The sequence below is a fragment of the Prunus dulcis genome, chromosome 4 (genome assembly GCF_902201215.1).
Source record: "Prunus dulcis chromosome 4, ALMONDv2, whole genome shotgun sequence".
In the NCBI taxonomy this organism is placed as follows: domain Eukaryota; kingdom Viridiplantae; phylum Streptophyta; class Magnoliopsida; order Rosales; family Rosaceae; genus Prunus; species Prunus dulcis.
The window spans coordinates 5,730,015-5,751,947 of NC_047653.1; the positions used below are offsets into that span (position 1 = coordinate 5,730,015).

Here is a 21,933-nt window from a genome sequence, read left to right on the forward strand (position 1 = left end):
AAATCAAGTTAATAGGGGCAGAGGAAGAGGCTTATGAAATCCAGCTGCAAGGATATCATCTTCACAACCAATTAGTTGCCTATTATTCTTTTCAAACTCAGATTTTATATGTTTGCCTATTTAGTAATATATGTTGTTTGTGATTTTTATCTTAGGTGGTAAAAATTTATTATGAAATGATGTTTTAAATGTTCTTTTAAGCTTTATTATTAGTAGTACTAGTATAGGCCGACATGGTCACATCGAACAATTTCTTCATATATCGGATCTTTTTATTTTGTGTGTGTGTTGGTTTGGATTGGGGAATTTCGTCAAAAAAGAAAAAGAAAAAAAGATTGGGGGACTGGGCTGCGTATTCTAGTTTGCTGGCCCAATCTCAATTAAACCTAGTTTGTTGGCCCTCTTATATTCCTTTAGCTTTTGGGTTTCGTTCAGTGCTTTCGATTTAAAAAATGAAAACTAAATCTGGACTAACTTGAATTGAACAAAAGAACCCGAATTAGGTCGGTTCGGAGAACCAAGGAATTTACGCTCCAGTCGATATAAATTCCACAAACTTTAAAAGAACCATAAGAGTTACAGAAGAGGGGGCAAGAAGAGAAAGGCCTCTGTGGGTACGCAATGTCACCTGCGGATGGTGATGTCTCAGAAAGCCTCTCTGATATTGACGATGCAGAGGTACGCAGATAATTATATATATATATATATATTGCTCTTGCTTTTCTTGAGTTTGAATCGTGGTTGCCCATTTTTCTCAAGTTGATGAATAGAAGGTAGATGCTCAAATTCCTCAATGATGATTTGAATTTAATCTACATATCAATGCTCTTGGAATTTCCTTTCATGGTTATTGTGAAAAGTTTTGTTCTTGGTTCTTGACAATCAACCACATTTTCTATGTTTTAAAATAAAGGGTAAAAATTAATGAAAGACAAAAGCAGTGATCCTGAAAAGGAAAGTTACCCCCTGCCCATGATCCGTCAGCTTTCTTCAAGATCACTTCCATCATAGCCACTTGGTATATAGTGCTTGGTCTAGACTTATCTGTAAAGTATTGTCTTTTATTTGGATTTGTATATGATTGTTGCTTCAATTTTGTATTTTTGGAATTTTGACATGGAAGGCATGATGCTTATGGTTTGTAGGTTGTTGGCTACCTTAACAGCAAGCAGGCGGCACTGTTTAAAAGAATGATTTGGGAAGCAATGAACAAGGACTATGATAAGGTAATGCCTTTGAAATCCATAAATTTTATCATATGTGTGTTCACAAGGATTCGGTGCAAGGCTAGGGGCTTTCTTAGTTTCTGTTTGTTCCATGGTTTCTTTTATTTGTTGTCTATATTTTTGGCTTTTGAGTCTTTAGATTGAAGGTTATGTAGTTAATCATGATTATCAGCCCCTGCATTATTTGCCTCTTCATTCTCCTTAGCTCTGTGATTGTAAGGGAATTCTTCACTTTTAAAACTGACCTCTTTTCTCGTATTTGAGTTTATGTTTGCTGCATGTCATATGTGCTTTGTGATCTGAAGCATAGGCTTGGAAGTCTCATCTAGCTTAGAGTTCTTGCCTAGTTCTGAGCTGTTATTGGAGTCACACACTGCATAACTGTGTTGAAAGTTTTCACTTCAATCTTATTTGCATTTGACTTATCTTTTGTTCTTTCGACTATCTGTGTATGTTTTACTGCTAGCATTGAGTCTTATGTATTGATCTCTATATGCAACAATAAAATTGGCAGGAAAAGAGTAGAAAACGAGCTAGAATGGCCAAGAAAGCTACTCGTGCTAAAAAGCCAGAAAAGGCTGTCAAAGTTTCTACTGTGATGGATACTAAGAATGTAAGTTAATAAACTGGTTTATGGAATTTTTGGTGCTTAAATTTTCCTGCCATGTTGGTTGTCCTACTTATAATTTATTTAACAGATACTAATGTGACATTTTGTTCTTGCAGAGGCTGAGTTCAAAAATCAACTATGATGCTTTGGATAAATTAAATGAAGAGCTTGTAAGCATCTTATATATGTCTTGTTTTAAAATCAATTTTGCTTCTTTTTTTTTTTTTTTTTGCAAATCTCATATTATGTTCTGTCAACATCCAAGGTCTCATTAACTGATGCACAGACTACAAGCGACTAAAAGCCAATCAAATCTAATGGCACATTTAATTTCGATTGTCAAATGATGTTACTTGTTCAATATAGTTTTTGTTTTCTCAATGTCTGGTTAGTGGGCAGATGCCAAATTCCAGTTTAATGGAATAAAGGTATATACAGGTGTCACAAACCATGGCAAGATAGAACTTAATACGTAAAAGAATGATCCATTGTGCAGGTTGTTTACTTATTGGCAATTAATGGGAGACTTTAAAAAATAGGAAAATCTTTCATCTTTTTATATGGTTAATAGTTTTTTTTGCCATGCAATGTAGTTCCTACCTAGTTAGAAATCCTGGTAGGTTTTAGAGAATAGAGGTGTCTTTCTGCCAGTAATTGCCAGAACCTTTTCTAATTTTTTTTCCCCATGTGTAAAATCAGGGTTATGCACCTGCATTTCAAGAAGGCACAAAGTCTAATTGTGGCAATCCAGGTGATATGCAACTGTTAAATGAGAAGAACAATTTTGAAGGCAGTCATGATGATGATTTTGAGCATGAAAGTAATGAATACAGTGAAGAGGTTGAAGCCAGACAAGGCCATGATGATGATACATATGTTGCAAATGACCAATATAATGGATGCAACTATGATGACGAATACAATTATGATGAGGAATGCGATTTTGACGAATTATGACTCAAATAAAAAATGATTCAGTTGTATCATGTCGCGGTCAAAAGGTTAAGCAATTAAATCTTCTTGTTTTTGATAACTTTTTTGATTGGTATCAGTCTGAGGAGAGATGCAATTGAGCGTTGCTTGCATGTCAAACTATGTGAACTATAACCATGAGCACAAATTTGTAAATTGAAACATTGAATGGTTGGTTCCAAGCTGTTCACACTTTATTTAGTGTAGAGAGAAGCACCAGTTTGACAACAATATTTCCCCAACATTGACAACACCAAAAGACTTCTGATGAAAATTTGATAATTGATTTGTATCTCAAACGGTGAATTTATATAATTCAATTAAATTTATTCACTGTTGAAAAATCTTTACATAGGAACACAAACTGAATTGTCTCGGTTCCAACTTCCAAGCTATTCAGATTTTGTTAGCGAGAGCAAAGCTATTCAGATTTTGGTAGCGAGAGCAAGGTACTTGGTATGACGACCCTGAGCCATAATTTTACATGTCTTCTTCTTCCTTAACTCAACAGTGGCAACACCAACTGCCTTCCAAACTCGTAAAGCCTTGGCCTCAATCTCAACTTCCTTACTAGGGTAAGCATAGGCTGCACCATGCATGAAATTGCCTCCTGTTCAAGGAGATCAACTTTAATGCCTTTCATGATAAAGGACTCAAAGAACTTGTCTGGCAGCCCATCCATTGTCATTGCCATTTCACCTTCATTCTCCAAGAACTTCTTCACTGACTCTATACTTGTTTCCTCATTTCTCCAGTCAGAGAAACAACAGATAAAGAGTCACATTCAACATCAAGGGTCCTAATACCCTTAGCCCATGCCATTTGCAAACCTCTAAGGTGACTCCATAACTTAACCTCTGAAGGAAACATGCATTTAAATTTAAACTCATGGATTTTAAGCTACAACATACATGAATCTAACATTCAAAGAGGCAGAAAGGAATTTTGGATCTTATTAAGCCTAATGCTACCAAATTTCAAGTATGTTTCCAGGTCTAATCTCACTTATGCACAAAAGAAATGGGAGGAAAGGATGAGACTTTCTTATCCTTGAAGCTCTCTTAGATGGTCTCACATTTGGAATGACCTTCTTCCTTGTTGCTTGCTTCATAGAGTCTTCACAAGGTACCAAAGTAGATACCCTCTAGTTTATACACACAAATGTAGTGTAAGAGATGAAGAAGATAACCAAAAGGCGGTGAGGTGCTAGCCCTCTCCTCTTGGTGGCCGGTTCTAGCATGGTAGAGTGGAGATTTCTCTCCTCTCAAACCCACTCCAAAGTTGGATTCTTCAAACCCTAGATAGAAAATGGTCTAAATGTGGCTTATATAAGCCAATACAAAAGATGAAGCAAAACCCCATCCTTTGTGTTAGAACAAGTACTTCAGGAACCATTGGCAATTCAAATTTTGTGCCGTCGAGGAGCCAGCGCTTGTGTACAACAACATGATCGATTCCAGGAGGATGTTGAAGCAACCATGGCATCTTTCAGTGTCCGTTGCCTTCTTTTCCAGCCTGTGCTTCTGGTTTCAGGTGTCCATGGCTCAAAATGCCACTACCGATCCATCTGAAGGTAAACTAGCCATGCTTTCCAAAGTTGTACATATTTCTAAGCATCTTTTAAATACAAAGTACATATATGTTGTTTTTTTCTTCCTCCTTGTGATTTCTGGACAGTCTATTAACATAAGTACGTTATGTGATGTGTACACAACGATTGAATTGAGAGTGCAGTGAAAGAGTCTTATGTATTGATCTCTATATGCAACTATAAAATTGGCAGGGAAAGAATAGAAAACGAGCCAGAATGGCCAAGAAAGCTGCTCCTGCTAAAAAGCCAGAAAAGGCTGTCAAAGTTTCTACTGTGATGGATACTAAAAATGTAAGTTAATATTAAACTGGTTTATGGGATTTTGGTGCTTAAATTTTCCTGCAATGTTGATTGTCCTACTTATAATTTATTTAACAGATACTAATGTGACATTTTGTTCTTGCAGAGGCTGAGTTCAAAAATCAACTATGAAGCTTTGGATAAATTAAATGAAGAGCTTGTAAGCATCTTATTTTATGTCTTATTTTAGAATCAATTTTGCTTTATTCATGCTTTGCAAATTCCATATTATGTTCTGTCAACGCCCAAGGTCTCGTTAACTGATGCACAGACTACAAGCGACTAAAAGCCAATAAAATCTAATGGGACGTTTAATTTCGATTGTTCAATATATTTTTTGTTCTTAATGGCTGGTTAGTGGGCAGACACCAAATTCCAGTTTAATGGAATAAAGGTATATATACAGGTGTCACAAACCATGGCAAGATAGAACTTAATACGTAAAAGAATGATCAATTGTGCAGGTTGTTTACTTATTGGGCAATTAATTGGAGACTTAAAAAAAAGGAAAATCTTTCATCTTTTTACATGGTTAATAGTTTTTTTTTTTGCCATGCAATGCAGTTCCTAGTTAGAAATCCTGGTAATGTTTTAGAGAATGATGTCTTTCTGCGAGTAATTGCTAGAACCTTTTCTAATTTTTTTTTTCCCCATGTGTAAAATCAGGGTTAAGCACCTGCATTCGAAGAAGGCACAAAGTCTAAGTGTGGCAGTCATGGTGATATGCAACTGTCAAATGAGAAGAACAGTTTTGAAGGCAGCCATGATGATGATTTTGAGCATGAAAAATATTTTAATATTTTAAAAGTATAGCCGATTGGCTATACGCTTTAGATAGATTCCAGACGAACAAGAAGCTTGCACTCGCAGTCAAGCCATTTCGCTTCTCTATCAACTCAAGCTTCGATTTGTTTTCTTCGGTTTCGCCTGCCTTGTCCTCCGGGTTTGGCAACGAAAAAAGACCCAACCTGCCTAGCGACCGCCTAGCATCCTCGCGCCCGTCTAGTGACCACCTAGCCGCCTCACGCCCGCCTAGCGAACCGCCTAGCAGCATTGCGCCTTCCTAGCGACAGCCTAGCCTCCTCGAGCCCGCCTAGCAACCGCCTAGCCACCTAGCCACACGCATAGGCCGATTTTTCGAACACTGTGATTGACTGAAAGTCTGAAACAACAAAGGCCTCTTTCAGCGTCCTTTGGCTTCTTTTGTAGTCTATGCTTTCTCAGCTGCTTCTGGAGTTTGAATCGTGGTTGCAGATATTGACGATGCAGAGGTAGGCGGATAATAATATATATACTTGCTTTTCTTGAGTTTGAATCGTGGTTGCCCATTTTTCTCAAGTTGATGAATATAAGGTAGATGTCATATTCCTCAATGATGATTTGAATTTAATCTACATATCCAATGCTCTTGGAATATCCTTTCATGGTTATTGTGAAAATTTTGTTCTTGGTTCATGACAATCAACCACATTTTCTATGTTTGAAAATAAAGGGTAAAAATTAATGAAAGACAATAGCAGTGATCCTGAAACTGAAAGCTACCCCCTGCCCATGATCCATCAGCTTTCTTCAAGATCACTTCCAACATAGCCACTTGGTATATAGTGCTTGGTCTAGACTTATCTGTAAACTGCTGTTTTTTTATTTGGATTTGTATATGGTTTGTTGCTTCAATTTTTTATTTTTGGAATTTTGACATGGAAGGCATGATGCTTGTGGTTTGTAGGTTGTTGGGTACCTAAACAGCAAGAAGGCGGCCCATCCATTGTCATTGCCATTTCACCTTCTTTCTCCAAGAACTTCTTTACCGACTCCATACTTGTTTCCTCATTTCTCTAGAAGCCTTAGCCATCAGAGAAACAACAGATAAAAGAGTCACATTCAACATCAAGGGTCCTAATACCCTTAGCCCAAGCAATTTGGAAACCTCTAAGGCGACTCCATAACTCAGCCTCTGAAGGAAACATGCATTTAAATTTAAACTCACGGATTTTAAGCTACAATATACATGAATCAAACATTCAAAGAGGCGGAAGCGAATTTTAGATCTTATTAAGCCTAATGCTACCAAATTCCAAGTATCTTTCTAGGTCTAATCTCACTTATGCACAAAAGAAAAGGGAGGATGAGACTTTCTTATCCTTGAAACTCTCTTGGATGATCTCCGAGTTTTCACCTTTGGAAAGACCTTCTTCCTTGTTGCTTGCTTTATAGAGTCTTCACAAGGTACCAAAGTAGATACCCTGTAGTTCATACACATAAACGTAGTAGTGTAAGAGATGAAGAAGATGACCAAGAGGAGGTAAGGTGCTTGCCATCTCCTCTTGGTGGCTGGTCCTAGCATGGTAGAGTGGAGATTTCTCTCCTCTCAAACCCACTCCAAAGTTGGATTCTTCAAACCCTAGAAAGAAAACGGTCTATGGCTTATATAAGCCAATACAAAAGATGAAGCAAAACCCCGTCCTTGTATTTTTAGCCATAGTGTTTCTTAAGCTCATTTAACTTATGTTGTTATACAACACATGTTCTCTTGGGCTCATTTAATTCTAATTTTTTTAGATCTTGAAAATAGTATAGAGTTCAATACCAAACAAGTTTATGATCTTAAAATCTCTCTTTAAAAACTCATGTTTTTAACAAGAATCATAGTTTTAAGATCACTCTTTGAAAACTCGTGTTTTTAACAAGAATCGTAGTTTTTGAATTTACTTTTTTAAGTAGGATACCAAACAGAGCTTAAAGCTCCAAAAATATTAAGGCTTATTTTATGATATGCCCCCTGAAAGTGTATTTGAGTCACGCTATGCACTAAGTCTGTACATGGATTCGTCCTTGTTCAAGGGGCAGAGTGAGACTCAAATACATTTTCAAGGGTTGTGTAAAAAAATAAGCTAAATATTAATACAGAGAGAGAAAATGGAATGGGGAAGTCAATAAAAAATTAATCGCAATATATTATTATATAAAAAAATATAAAAAATTAGTTTGTTTAATCTTAGCCATTCATTCTACTCTAATCTAATGATTGAAAACTTAAAAGAAGAATAATTATCTGGAAGAAGGATAATTATCTAGTAAAAGAATAATTTTGTTAAAAAAATCGATTCTATGATGACGTTAGTAAGAGCACTTCCTCCTATTTGCTATGGCAAATAGCAAGGGCAAGATAAGGGTTGTTTCTATTCATGTGAATAGTGGCAGCCCTTTCAAAAGACTTGTGGTATTTCCACCCATTGCCATGGCAACCTAAAGACAACCACTATTCACATGAAATATGAGGAGATGAATTTTTATAGAGTTTTGGTGTGGAAAGTGAAGAATATGACTAAGTATTTATTTTTTAAAAATTCTGAAATTCTTAGTATATTTTTATATATTTTTTAAAAATTTCGCTGCTAACGTTATCACTGACGTCTGCAAACCTAGACAACAGCCCAAGCTATTTTTACCTTTGAGCTTGCCCCGGGTTGTGGAGTCCACCAGCTGCTAGAGCTGCATTTGCCCGCTGGAAACTACTTCTTGGGCTAGGCCCCACCTTGCCTGGGCTGGGGAATCCTCTGGAATTGTTGTAATTGTAGGGCTCATTCCACATCATCAAACTGTCGGCAATTCATCACCTTTGACAATTTGACATTTTGTCGTCCAAAGTGTTAAATAAGGCCTTGTTTCTTTATTGCCAATTCAATGACAGTCGGATTAAAATACATAAAGTCAAGGACGTGTAGACTTCGTCTCGTAGAAAAGTGGTCGAAGAAATGAATGGTCTTGTGTTATTCGGATCTCACATTGTTATCTCTCTTTCAGAAAAATTAATTTTCTAATTCAATGGAGAGCGCATCCGTCCTTCACTTTAATAAATTCGTGAACAAGAAAAAGTATTAAATTGGAAAAGTCATGAGATGAGTATCTAATATTTCAAGCTCTAAATTAAATGGCTCAACGATAATAATAATAATATTCAATGTGGATGTCACTTGTCAAAGAATTAGTCCACTGCAAGTGGGAACTTGGAAACGTGGCAACCATCTGATCACATGCCACTTGGAAAGGAAAAAAAATCTATGCAAGACTTCTGGGGTCAACGTAGTCCTGATGCTGGAGGTGTCAAACGGGACGGGCCAGCCCAGTAAGGTACAAGTTCAACTCGTTTAAATGAGGCACGGCTCGGTACGAGCACGAATATTAATGGGCAGTGCTCGGCACGACACGAAAACTTGAGCTGAATCGGGATCAAAAAATGAGGTCCAATAGACCGAGCTGGCCCATGGCCCCACATGGGCCAGACTTGGCCGGAGCACGCTTCAAGCCGGGCACGAGCCCAAGCACGAGCCTAAGCACGGCCCAAGCATGGCCTACTTAATATTTTTTTCTTTCTCAAAAGTCAAAATGAAATAATTTGACATCTAATGTCATTGTTTATATATATATATTTTTTTAATCATAAATATATATTTGAAGTCTTTTATTTCAGGGAAATTACTTGGGTTCTAAATTAATTAAACATATTAAATACAAATTAATTAAACAACATTGGACTTGATATCTAATCAGTAAATATGACATATACGTTTCTCTTATAATCAAAGCAATACATTTTTTCGCATATAAAATAATAAGTTGTTTAAAGATGAAAAGTTGAAGTGGACTTTGTGGAGTTGGACACTTTTTGCCCTCCGCCATTTAATATTGTTTGGATATTTGATTGATTAATGTTTTCAAATACTTCATCATTTCTTGCCTCTAATTATATTTTTAATGTTTATAATTTGAATTATCTAGTGGGAAAAAAAAAATCAAGTGAAAAATTCAAATTAAATGGATTGGTTCTTGGGCCCGAGTATGGCACGAGCACGAGCCTGGCCCGGCCCGTTTCAATATGGACATGGGCTTTGGGCCGGGCCGGAATCAATGATTTTATTGAATGGGCTGGCACGGCACGTCTTGATAAATTAAATGGGCTTGCCTGGCCCGACACGAAAACGTTAAAAGCATGAGTTTAAATGGGATAGACCGGCCCGGCACGGCCCGTTTGACACCTCTATGCTGGAGTTGTCAACGTTGTCTTTCTCAGTGACCCAAAAACAATTTTCAACAGATATATGTATGAATAGAAAGTGATCAATAGTTCATGTTTGAAAATCGTTTTTCTCTACTCTTTGCGTTAGAATAAGTAGTTTGGGAACCATTTACAATAACATTATCAATTTGAGGAGGATGTTGAAGCAACCATGGTCTCTTTCAGCGTCCTTTTGCAGTCTATGCTTTCTCAGCTGCTTCTGGTTTCAAGTATCCATGGCTCAAAATGCTACTACCGATGCATCTGAAGGTACAGAATATATATTTTTTGTTTTTTTGTTTCCTTTTGCAACTTAAGTACGTTATGTGATGTGTACACAACGATTGAATTGAGACTGCAGTGACGGCGTTGCTCTCAATATTCCAGCAATGGGAAATGCAAGCCCTGCCTATCCGTGGAGGAGAGCCATGCATTGGATTTGCCATCAATGGAAGCGAGTTTGAAAAGCCAGAGAATAATCCAGCCGTCAGTTGTGACTGTACTTATGACAAAAATACTACCTGCCACATTACCAAACTGTATGTTACCCTCCTCTCTCTCTCTCTCTCTCTCTCTCTCCATATTCTTTAGTCTTGTGTTGTTGACTGTAGCAAATCAATTAATTATCTAGTTTAGAAAACTAAGCAGAACATGCCTGATATATCAATTGTAATATTAAGTGCCTAACTGCTCAATCTTTTTTCTTTCCAGTCGAGTTCATGCTCTGAACAAACGAGGGATGTTTCCAAAAGAATTTGAAGCTTTAAGATATCTGGCCGTTTTGTATGAAGTTTTTCCAACCCCCTTCTCTGTTGTTTGGTTTATCGCAGTTAACATTTTCATATAAAAGACACAGGTTTCTTACCGTTCAAAATTGTCAGGAATATTTTTTATACTCAGAGATTAATCGCTGGTCATTGCATTTTGTTTCAATTCTTGTAGGAAACTTGATCATAACTATTTCACCGGTCCCCTACCAGCATTCATCGGCAATATGTCTGCGTTGGGTATTGTAAGTAGTGAAACGCCATTTGTTTTAGTATAAATTTTTCATCTGTCAAATACTTTGATGAGTCTCATTTCCCATGTACAATTTCAATAATTGACTTACTAGTTATAGTGCTAATATCTTGAATTAGTTTATACATAAAGTTATTCTGTTTTTATCCTGAATTATAAACCGGTGCTAATATCTTTAATTGATATTTCCATTCAGGTCAGTTTCCCACAATTCGTTCTCTGGGCCCATCCCCAAGGAGCTTGGAAACCTTAAGGAGCTATTTATGCTGTAAGCAATGAAACATAAGAAAACACAATTAAATTTTGTGTTTTAGACATGTTAAATATAGAACCCCCTATCATTTAAATCTATACCTCTTCAACATGACTTGTTGTAGGTCCTTTGGATCAAATAATTTCTCCGGAACACTCCCTCCAGAACTTGGTAACTTAGTCAATCTCAGGCTATTGTGAGTGCTTCATTTAACTCATCGAATTTGAATCACATGTTGCAATGTGTAATTATTTTCTCTTAAAGGAGCGGTTTATTTGTTAATTCATTATCGATGAGCAAGGAATGCGTTTATCGTATGAAATTGGTAGCAATCAAGTGTATTATTTTCACAGTTACATGGACAGCTGTGGACTCGGTGGAGAAATTCCTTCAACATTTGCTAAGCTCATCAACATGAAAGAACTGTAAGTTTTTTTGTTTATTCAGTACTTTGAGATTTCTATTCTGGGATGAGCTTACTATGAGTCAACTTTTTGAATTTTAGCTATGCATCAGACAATCCTGTCTCAGGAAAGATACCTTCTTTCATTGGGAATTGGAGAAATCTAACTTCTTTGTAAGTGTGGCAAACTTTTAACCTTCTGCAGTTTATGAAAGCACATCTGCATGGCTGAGATGGGTCTTTTATTCACAAGCATCTCAAATGTTTTTGTAGGAGATTTCAAGGGAACTCTTTTGAAGGTCCAATACCAACCAGTTTTTCTCAACTGACTTCATTGGAATCCATGTAAGGGCAAATGCTTAATACATTTTAAACTCTCTCTCTCTCTCTCTCTCTCTCTCTCTCCCTCTCCTCCTTTTACTGGGCATCATTTATGTTTGTGTATGATAATGAAGGCGAATCAGTGATATATATTATGTGAGCTCGTCTCTTGATTTCATAAGAAATTTGAAGAACTTAACTGATTTGTAAGTTAACACCTCTTTCATTCACGCACTGTGATCAAACTTCGTTTTCCTTTTCAAATTGAAAATCTTACTCCATTTACTTGTCCACTAATTTTTTTTGGTGGTGTAACAGAGTTCTACGGAATACATTAATCAATGGTAGCATCCCTACTGATTTTGGAGAATATCAACGTTTAAAGATACTGTACGTTCCAGCAGATATATAAGCTTGAATCCCAAAGATACCAATTAATTTTCTTATCATTCTAATTGTTCCTCTAACCTATCACTAATGTTGCAGGGATCTGGGTTTCAACAATTTAACAGGCCAACTCCCAAGTTCTTTGTTCAACATGAGTTCTCTTACATATTTGTAATAAGGCCTGCCTTCATTATTCCCCTTTTTTGTACTTATGCCCTTGAATTTCCTGCTCAGAAACTTAGTCGTTCATATGACCTTTTTCTTGTTTCTTTGTTTCTTTGTTTCTTCTTTTTTTATTTTTTATTTTTTTTCCTTGGGTGCCTCCTATAATTGATATGGCCAGATTTCTTGGAAACAATAGTCTGTCTGGACCTCTTCCAAGCCAAAAGAGCAATCAACTTCAGACTATGTAAGTCCTAATGTCATAAAAGTATGCTATATGTACTGGCAATGAAACCATTACTCTGTGTGTGTGTGTCTGCGCGCATTCTGGCAGCCTTTTTCTTACTTAAATTCCTTTGAATTTTCATGCATTTATGTGCCTTCTCATTCTGTATTGTTATGTGCAGAGATTTGTCTTACAACTATTTCTCAGGAAGCTTTCCCCCATGGGTAACCACAATATCGCAACTGTATGTCTCCTTTTTATCTTTCACCTTCATTTTTATGGTCCAAATCACCTTCATTGTGCATATATAATACCATATGAATGAAATTCAATAAATTAGAAGGGATGGATTTGAAGAACTGATATGTGTTGAGATTGTGAACACGAAATTTTCATCTTCATATGTGGATTGATTAATGATTTTATGCAGGAATTTAGTGGTCAACAACTTCACATTTGACAGTTCAAACATAACGTGAGTTGAATCGAAATACCCTTTTTAAAGACGGATCGTTCAAACATAATAAAGTGATTGCTATTACACTTTCGCAGTTTATTGGATTCTTCCACTACAGTTTAATTATTATAAATAATAATTGTTCTCTGTGTTTACAGTCTTCCTGGATTGAATTGCCTCCAGAGGAATTTTCCATGCAATCGAAATACCCCACGATGTAATCTTCTTCTATATTTCACTAGCATTTATTTCTTTAATGCAAGATCATGTTACAGCAATAGGCATTGCTTATCTCATTATGTATACATGTTGTAGGAATGTCTTGATAAATCTAGTAAGCATATCTTGTGCTATTACATCAGTTTGAAGTTTTTTCACTAATCAAAGCTTGTGCTATTAAATTGAATTGTACAGATACAAACTTCTCAATCAAGTGTGGAGGACCTCAAATGAGAGGAAATGACGGCATATTGTATGAGGCTGAAGACTCAGCTCTTGGCCCAGCAACATTTAATGTAAACAGTACACAGAACTGGGCTGTTAGCAATGCGGGTTTTTCTGATAATTTGACTCAATCATTTGTGGAAACCACCCTTAAGCAAGTCTCCGGGGCAGATTTGACACCAGAGCTTTTCGAGACTTCAAGAGTGTCCCTAGGTTCACTGAGATACTATGGCCTGGGTCTTCAGAATGGACCTTATACTGTAACATTGCAATTTGCAGAAACGGTTTTTGTTAGCCGCACTACACAAACTTGGCAAAGTCTAGGAAGGCGTGTATTTGATATCTATATTCAAGTAAGGCTGCTAATAAACTATTTGAAGGCAACCTCATTAGACAGAATTATTTAACTATCTCTTCATTTGCTTCCTAGGGGAACCTCACAAGGAAGGACTTCGACATATCGAAGGAGGCAGGTGGGGTTAACAGAGCAGTTGCGAGACCCTTCAAGGTTAATGTGACAGAGAATTACCTAGATATTCATCTGTTCTGGGCTGGTAAGGGAACATGTTGCATACCTGAACAAGGTGATTATGGCCCGCTAATATCGGCTGTCCATGCTACATCAGGTATATTAAATAATGTCAAGTTATGAAGATTTCCTATGAATGGTTTAAATGTATTTATGTGCTGTCAATTGATTGACACACTGAACAATTATTATGTTTCATTGCTCAGATCTTACACCAACTACTCCAGGAAAGAAGAGCAGGACTGGGTTGATAGTTGGTATTGCAGTCCCTGTCGGAGTAGTGATCTTGCTATTCTTATTTGTAGTTTTATATATGCCGAGAAAAACATCAGAAAAAGATGACGATGAAGGTAAAAGAGCAATGAGCATATTATTAAGGGTTAATTCTGCATGCGGGTATAGTTTCTTTCTAGTGTTGATAAGCATATTTGAGAGAAAATACTTCTGATGTGTTGTTTCGAAATTAAAACCTATGTCATGCTCTCTTTCGAATATGCAGATCTTCTAGGATTAGGTCCCCGACCAAATACTTTCAGTTATGCTGAGTTGAGAGCTGCAACAGAAGATTTTAATGTTGTGCGGAAGCGTCAACCAACTGAGAGTGAAAAATAAATAACAACAGGCAGGAGAAAAATTGAACAAAGTAATCAACAAGAACAACACCAAGATTTATACTGGTTCGGCAATTGCCTACATCCAGTTTGGAGACGACGGAGTATTCCACTATAATCAATGAGATATACAATAGTGTTTACCACTCAATTTCCCAAAGACCCAAATACACCCAACCTCACACACTCACAAAGGAAGAGAAAACAATGATACAAAGCAAAGAACAACTAGAGAGAATTTGATTCTCTCTTTGGCAAAATGCCTTTGTTTCTCTCTTTGGCAAAATGCCTTTCTTGCTATTTTTCTCTTCTACTCAACACTTGGTTAGATCCTTGGTTGGATGCTTCAAATGAAACCATTTGCTTCCAATTTATAGCCAAAGATGCAAGAGTGTGAATGCAAACTCAAACTATTCATATGTTGGCTACCAACCATGGATGGCTACCAAACAATCCACCCTTTTTGACAAAGATAGCAAGCCAACATTGATTCACATGGGCAACTAACATTGACACACATGGGCAACTCCAAAATTCTTCTACATTTGAGCCAATTTTCAACAATCTCCACCTTGGCTCAAAACCTCGAAGCAACACTCTCAATGGTCGTCTCCCAATCCCCCATCTCAATCAACCACTTTTTGCTTTTACATGCTATAAGCATATCATCAACATATAAAAGCAGATAGATGAAGGTTCCATCTTGTAGTTTGCGAAAGTATACACAATGGTCATAATGACTTCTTGTGTACTTCTGCCCGATCATAAACCGATCAAATCGCTTATACCATTGTCTTGGAGGCTGCTTCAAGCCGTACAATGATTTTTGCAATTTGCAAACCCAATTTTCTTTTCCAGCAACCTTAAAACCTTCTGGCTGAGACATATAAATTTCTTCCTCCAAATCACCATGTAAGAATGCAGTCTTGACATCAAGTTGAGCCAACTCAAGGTCAAACTGTGCAACCAAAGCCAACAAAATACGAATAGAGGAATGTTTTACTACAGGAGAAAATACCTCATTGTAGTCAATGCCTTCCTTCTGAGCATATCCTTTAGCTACTAATCTGGCTTTGAATCTCACATTGTCCTTTCCCAAAGATTCCATCTTCTTGGCATAAACCCATTTGCAACCAATTGCTTTCTTCCCCTTTGGTAACTGAACCAGCTCCCAAGTCTCATTTTTATGAAGAGACTTCATCTCCTCATCCATAGATTTCTTCCACTCCACGCTCTCTGAACTTCTGACAGCTTCTTTGTAGGCGGATGGAATATCATCTTCAATAACGGGAAGTGCATATGCCACAATATCAGTAAATCGAACAGGCTTTTGAATCTCCCTTCTCGATCTTCTGATTGCAATAGAATCTTGTTGCTGTGGAGGCTCTTGGGTAGGTGCCTCCTCTTCATCATCCTCGTCCTCTTCATCAGAATCAACTGTAGGACTAGTGTCTGTAGTATCAGACCTTACTGGAACAACTGGAGTTTTCAGTAACTCCACCTGCTTTGAACTACTCATGGTCTTAGTTGCTTCAATTTCACCTTCATGCTTGTTCTGATTTACCATAGCAGCCTCATCAAAAGTCACATCTCTGCTTACAACAATTTTCTTCTCATCTGGACACCAAAGTCGGTATCCCTTCACGCCATTGCTAAATCCCATAAATAGAGCCTTCTTTGCTCTTGGATCTAACTTGCTTTCCCTGACATGATAGTAAGCAGGACAACCAAATATGTGTAAATACTTGTAATCAGTACAAGGTTTACCAGACCATACCTCCATGGGCGTTTTGCCCTCATTCGCAGCAGCAGGCAACCGATTAATGAGATGGCTTGCATAAGTAATCGCCTCAGCCCAAAACGCCTTGCCTAAACCAGCATTAGACAACATACACCGAACTTTCTCAAGCAAAGTACGGTTCATGCGCTCCGCCACCCCATTCTGTTGCGGTGTCTCCCTAACCGTGAAGTGCCTCACAATACCCTCATCTTGACAAACTTTCAAGAAAGGATCAGACTTATATTCACCACCATTGTCTGATCTGAGAGTCTTGATCTTTCGACCGCTTTGCGTTTCAATCATCTTTTTCCACTTCAGGAATATCTTCAAGACTTCATCTTTACGCTTCATGGTGTACACCCATATTCTTCTAGAGAAGTCATCAACAAAGGAGACAAAATAATGGCTACCTCCCCAAGATGCATTCTTGGAAGGTCCCCAAACATCAGTGTGAACATAATCTAGAATGCCTTTAGTGTGGTGAATAGCAGTGCCAAATTTCACTCTAGTTTGCTTACCCAGCACACAGTGTTCACATAATTCCAATTTGCATGCCTTTGCACCTTTCAATAAGCCTTGCTTCACCAATCCTTGCAACGCTTTTTCACCAGCATGCCCAAGGCGCATATGCCATAACCTTGTGGTGTCTGTGCTATCTGCGTCAGCAGCTTCGGTGATAGCTGCTCCACCAATAACTGTACTACCCTGCAAGAAATACAAGTTATTTCGTCTTGTACCTTTCATCACCACCAGTGCCCCATGCACAGCTTTAAGAACTCCACCCTCCATGGTGATCTTGAGACCCTTGGATTCCAAAGCGCCCAATGAGATGAGATTCTTCTTCATATCCGGAACATACCGAACATCACTCAATTCTCTGACTGTTCCATCATGCATCTTTAAACAGATTTTGCCTATCCCTTGTGTTTTGCAGGCATTATTGTTGCCCATCAAAACAACTCCACCATCCAGCTCCTCGAAGCTAGAAAACCATTCCCGAATAGGACACATATGATAGGTGCAACCTGAATCCAAAATCCACTCAGTTGAGTGACCATCAGCAGATGAACTAGCCAAAGCAAACTCGAAATCTTCATCTCCAGATTTTGCAACATTTGCTTCAGAACCCGCTTTCTCCTTCTCCTTGTTCTTCAATTTGGGGCAGTCTTTCTTCCAATGACCCTTTTGGCGACAAAAGGCACATTCATCTTTAGCAGGAAACTTCCCTCGTGACTTTGAACGAGATTTTCCCCGCTTCCCAGATTTTCTTTCCTCTGTTCGACCCCTTGCAACGAGTGCCTCGGTTTGTGAATTTTGAGTCTTCTGTTCCTTTTTACGACACTCATGATTCACCAATGCCGCAGACACCTCATCCAATTTCACCTCGGATTTTCCATACAACAAAGTAGTTGTCAAATGATCATAATCATCAGGCAATGAATTTAACAAACATAGTGCCTTATCCTCGTCAGGAATTATCACATCAAGGTTTGCTAAATCAGCAAGTATTTTATTATAATCATTGAGGTGTTCATGCATAGAAATACCTGAACGATATTGAAATCGGAAGAGTCGTTTCTTCAAGAAGAGCCGATTTTCTGCGCTCTTGGTCATATACTTCTCCTCCAATTTCATCCATAACTTCTTAGCAGAAGTTTCCTTCATATACGGGTATTTCAACTCCTTATCAAGGAACGATCGAATAGTGGCACAAGCATGGAGATTAATTCGAGTCCATTGCTTGTCATCAATATCTTCTGGTTTATCCTCCAGAACCATATCCAACTCTTGTTGATACAACACATCCATAACTTCACATTGCCACATACCAAAATTATTAGAGCCATTGAATTTATCAACCTCTAACCTTGTAGTGGCAATTGGATGTCTATTGGATGTAGATGCCGACGAAGACGATGTCGATTCCTTCTCCTTCAAAATTTCAACTTTTTCTCCAGCCATCAAATCTGCCCGGCACTATTCACTGCTACTGTAGCACAGCACTATTCACGGAGCACTGTAGCACCGACACTATTCACGTGCACTATTCACCCGTCACTGTAGCACCGACAGATTTTTCACTCCCACGAAACCCCAGTCGAAAAACTGGAGCTCTGATACCACTTGTTGTGCGGAAGCGTCAACCAACTGCGAGTGAAAAATAAATAACAACAGGCAGGAGAAAAATTGAACAAAATAATCAACAAGAACAACACCAAGATTTATACTGGTTCGGCAATTGCCTACATCCAGTTTGGAGACGACGGAGTATTCCACTATAATCAATGAGATATACAATAGTGTTTACCACTCAATTTCCCAAAGACCCAAATACACCCAACCTCACACACTCACAAAGGAAGAGAAAACAATGATACAAAGCAAAGAACAACTAGAGAGAATTTGTTTCTCTCTTTGGCAAAATGCCTTTCTTGCTATTTTTCTCTTCTACTCAACACTTGGTTAGATCCTTGGTTGGATGCTTCAAATGAAACCATTTCTTCCAATTTATAGCCAAAGATGCAAGAGTGTGAATGCAAACTCAAACTATTCATATGTTGGCTACCAACCATGGATGGCTACCAAACAATCCACCCATTTTGACCAAGATAGCAAGCCAACATTGATTCACATGGGCAACTAACATTGACACACATGGGCAACTCCAAAATTCTTCTACATTTGAGCCAATTTTCAACATTTAATCCATCAAATAAGCTAGGAGAGGGAGGATATGGACCTGTTTATAAGGTGAAATCTATTTTGCATCAATATCTGCTACTTTAAAGTAATGACTTCGACTTCTTACAAAAAGAAATTGGGAGAGAAGCAAAATAGATTCTTTTTACTTCCCTTTCATGTCACTGAAAGGTATTTCTGTTTATAGGGTACACTTTCTGATGGGAGGGTAGTGGCTGTGAAGCAACTTTCAGTAGCATCTCACCAAGGGAAGAGTCAATTTGTAACCGAGATTGCTACGATATCTACAGTCCAACATCGCAATCTAGTGAAATTGTATGGATGCTGCATTGAAGGAAGCCACCGTATTTTGGTTTATGAGTATCTTGAAAACAAGAGCCTTGATCAGGCACTTTTTGGTAGGTTTTATAGAAACAGAATACTCTGCAGTTTCAAGTACTCTAAACGTTCATCCAAGTTTTTTATGCAACCATTTGTTATAATTTTTCTCTACTGAGGAGTGAAGTTTAAAGAAACCAAAAGAGTAATTATCTGAATCAGAATATTCTGCAGTTTGAAGTACTCTGAAGTTACATCCAAGTTTTTTCCTTGAGAATAAATCTTCTTTCACTGCCTTGGTTTTCTGCTGGAAAATAAAGAAAGAAGAAAACTACTGCTAGTTATATTTTATTAGTTTTTGCTCTGTACAAGGGATTATTCAATTAAGTATCCTGAACAATTAAAATATGTTAAACCAGCCCAATTCTCATATCAAAACATATTTTCATTAATTTTATTTTTCCTTTTTCTCTTATATGTGCATTGGTTGTTTTTCCATGTAATGTTTCAGGAAGAAATGACTTGCACCTTGACTGGCCTACCCGCTTCAATATATTATTAGGAACAGCAAGAGGACTTGCTTACCTTCATGAGGAGTCAAAGCCCAGGATTGTACATCGAGACGTCAAAGCCAGTAATATTTTGCTAGATGCAGAACTCTCCCCAAAAATATCAGATTTTGGATGGGCAAAGCTTTATGATGACAAGAAAACACACATGAGCACCCGGGTTGCAGGCACAATGTAAGCCCTCGTTTATGTTATACATTGTTAATCATGACTAGGGAGGGTGTAATCCAAGCAACGTTTTTAGTAAGCATTTGATAATCTTGTAGAGGCTATTTGGCGCCGGAGTATGCAATGCGCGGACATCTGACAGAAAAGGCTGATGTTTTTGGTTTCGGGGTTGTTGCTTTGGAGATCCTCAGCGGGAGACCAAATTCTGACGACAACTTGGATCCTGAGAAGATTTATCTTCTTGAATGGGTAGGAAAACTTTGCCTAGCTACTTTTACTTTAGCATTGCTGTGAAAACTTCTTTATTTTTTTCCTTTTTGACCATGCCATGATGTTTGTTTTCAGGCATGGACTCTACATGAAAACGACCAGAGTCTGGGGCTGGTGGATCCAAGATTGATAGAGTTTGATGAAAATGACGCAACTAGATTGATAAAAGCAGCTCTCCTCTGTACTCAGGCTTCACCAATGATGAGGCCATCGATGTCACGTGTGGTGGCAATACTTTCTGGAGATATTGAAGCAAGCACTGTTATGTCAAAGCCAAGTTATTTGGCGGGTTGGGATTTCAAAGATGTAACCACAAGTAGCTTTTTGGTGGATGATGGTACCTCATCAACTGAGAGCAACGTTCTCCTCAACCATCAGACTGAAGGGAGCACAACTGGTGCTAGCTCCAGGATTGACCCTGCCCCGTCTCCGGTAAATGTGACTGGATCAATGCTCACTGGCATTATAGGAGAAGGAATGTGATCTTAAGGAAAAAGAGAGGAAAAAGAGAGGAGAAACACTTGCTTCTTGCCAACAATGGTTTTAAAGCAGACTTGTCCAACTTCGCCAAGCCGAATATCATCTGCCACAACCCTATCAACCATGTCATCTTCATGTTAAGTTAATTAGTATTAATTACTACATTAAGCATTCACAGCCTGTCGGGATGTATGAATTCCTTTATATTTTTAATTTCCATCATTTACTTTATTACTACTTAGGACTTAGCACATGTCCACATGGTGTTACAAAAATCACAAAAATCATAACATGTGCCATTTTATCCCATGAACTACAGGGACCAAAATGACTTTTAATCAAAAGAAAATGAAGTCTGCTGCCCACCTCGAGAAAATATGCAGAGAAATCAAGTTCCCCATTTGGTACCTCTATATGTTCCAAAATACTCCGACTATTTGTGATTTGTGATTATTTTGTATATCAAAACCAGTTATGCTTGGTTGATGTGAAAACGGAAGAAAACTTATCCCGAATTAAACAAAACTTTGTTTGATTTATGTTTGTTTTTGCTTTATGACAAATGGAAAACTTCCATCTCAGTAATACCAAATTCTAATAATGTTCGGAACTACAACTTTCTCAGCAGCCAAATAGATCCTTAACTTTATTTTGGATAGAATAGCTATGTAAGTTTTGAATTTTCTTTTTATTTGGGAAATGGATTGAATTTCCTCCATCTGTTTTACAGTTTGAGCGGTTCAGCCTCAATTCGGCACTTGCAGATTCGCATTTTCTTCTTCTTTCTTTACTGTAATAAATGGGTTAAGAGGGAAAGCAAGATGGGGATTAGGAGAGAAATAGTACAGCCGATATAAATTAGTTCGATGCTAATTGTGAAAAGTTTTGTTCTTGGTTTATGGCAATTTCATCCAAATTGCCTCAAATCTAACGAGTATAGCCGCAAGATAGATAGATATATATATATATCACCCAGTAAAGTTGTGACTATATTATTTTTATACAAAAAAATCTAATTTTTTCAGAAATATTAATAAAACCGAGTATAGCCGGTCGGCTGTACTATTTTTTAAACAAAAT

At 37.7% G+C, this 21,933-nt stretch overlaps 2 protein-coding genes across 2 annotated transcripts; both read left to right on the forward strand.

Moving 5' to 3' along the window:
- Positions 1 to 552: 552 nt before the first annotated feature.
- LOC117624271 lies at positions 553 to 2,990 on the forward strand. Its single transcript, XM_034355424.1, has 5 exons — positions 553 to 678; positions 1,146 to 1,226; positions 1,741 to 1,839; positions 1,953 to 2,006; positions 2,536 to 2,990. The coding sequence occupies exons 1-5, from the start codon at positions 622 to 624 to the stop codon at positions 2,791 to 2,793; spliced, it is 549 nt and encodes a 182-aa protein (XP_034211315.1). The 5' UTR covers positions 553 to 621; the 3' UTR covers positions 2,794 to 2,990.
- A 7,001-nt stretch (positions 2,991 to 9,991) lies between these two features.
- Positions 9,992 to 20,856, forward strand: LOC117625171 (probable LRR receptor-like serine/threonine-protein kinase At1g56130). The gene is made up of 25 exons (XM_034356777.1): positions 9,992 to 10,025; positions 10,117 to 10,294; positions 10,467 to 10,538; positions 10,698 to 10,774; positions 10,977 to 11,043; positions 11,153 to 11,224; positions 11,382 to 11,453; positions 11,534 to 11,605; positions 11,705 to 11,776; positions 11,887 to 11,958; positions 12,071 to 12,142; positions 12,239 to 12,310; positions 12,483 to 12,548; positions 12,709 to 12,771; positions 12,958 to 13,002; positions 13,143 to 13,201; positions 13,399 to 13,781; positions 13,859 to 14,054; positions 14,164 to 14,307; positions 14,457 to 14,522; positions 19,047 to 19,099; positions 19,236 to 19,446; positions 19,878 to 20,109; positions 20,202 to 20,352; positions 20,449 to 20,856. Exons 1-25 carry the CDS (start codon positions 9,992 to 9,994, stop codon positions 20,854 to 20,856), a joined length of 3,009 nt encoding a protein of 1,002 aa, XP_034212668.1.
- Positions 20,857 to 21,933: the final 1,077 nt, after the last annotated feature.

Bases quoted from the DNA above. Each gene is read 5' to 3' on its own strand.
- LOC117624271 (XM_034355424.1), top strand. From the start codon at position 622: ATGTCACCTGCGGATGGTGATGTCTCAGAAAGCCTCTCTGATATTGAC. The intron at 679-1,145 runs GTACGCAGATAA...TATGGTTTGTAG, and splicing joins CTGATATTGACGATGCAGAG to GTTGTTGGCTACCTTAACAG. The intron at 1,840-1,952 runs GTAAGTTAATAA...TTGTTCTTGCAG, and splicing joins CTGTGATGGATACTAAGAAT to AGGCTGAGTTCAAAAATCAA.
- LOC117625171 (XM_034356777.1), top strand. From the start codon at position 9,992: ATGGCTCAAAATGCTACTACCGATGCATCTGAAG. The intron at 11,606-11,704 runs GTAAGTGTGGCA...ATGTTTTTGTAG, and splicing joins TGGAGAAATCTAACTTCTTT to GAGATTTCAAGGGAACTCTT. The intron at 11,959-12,070 runs GTAAGTTAACAC...GTGGTGTAACAG, and splicing joins TTGAAGAACTTAACTGATTT to AGTTCTACGGAATACATTAA.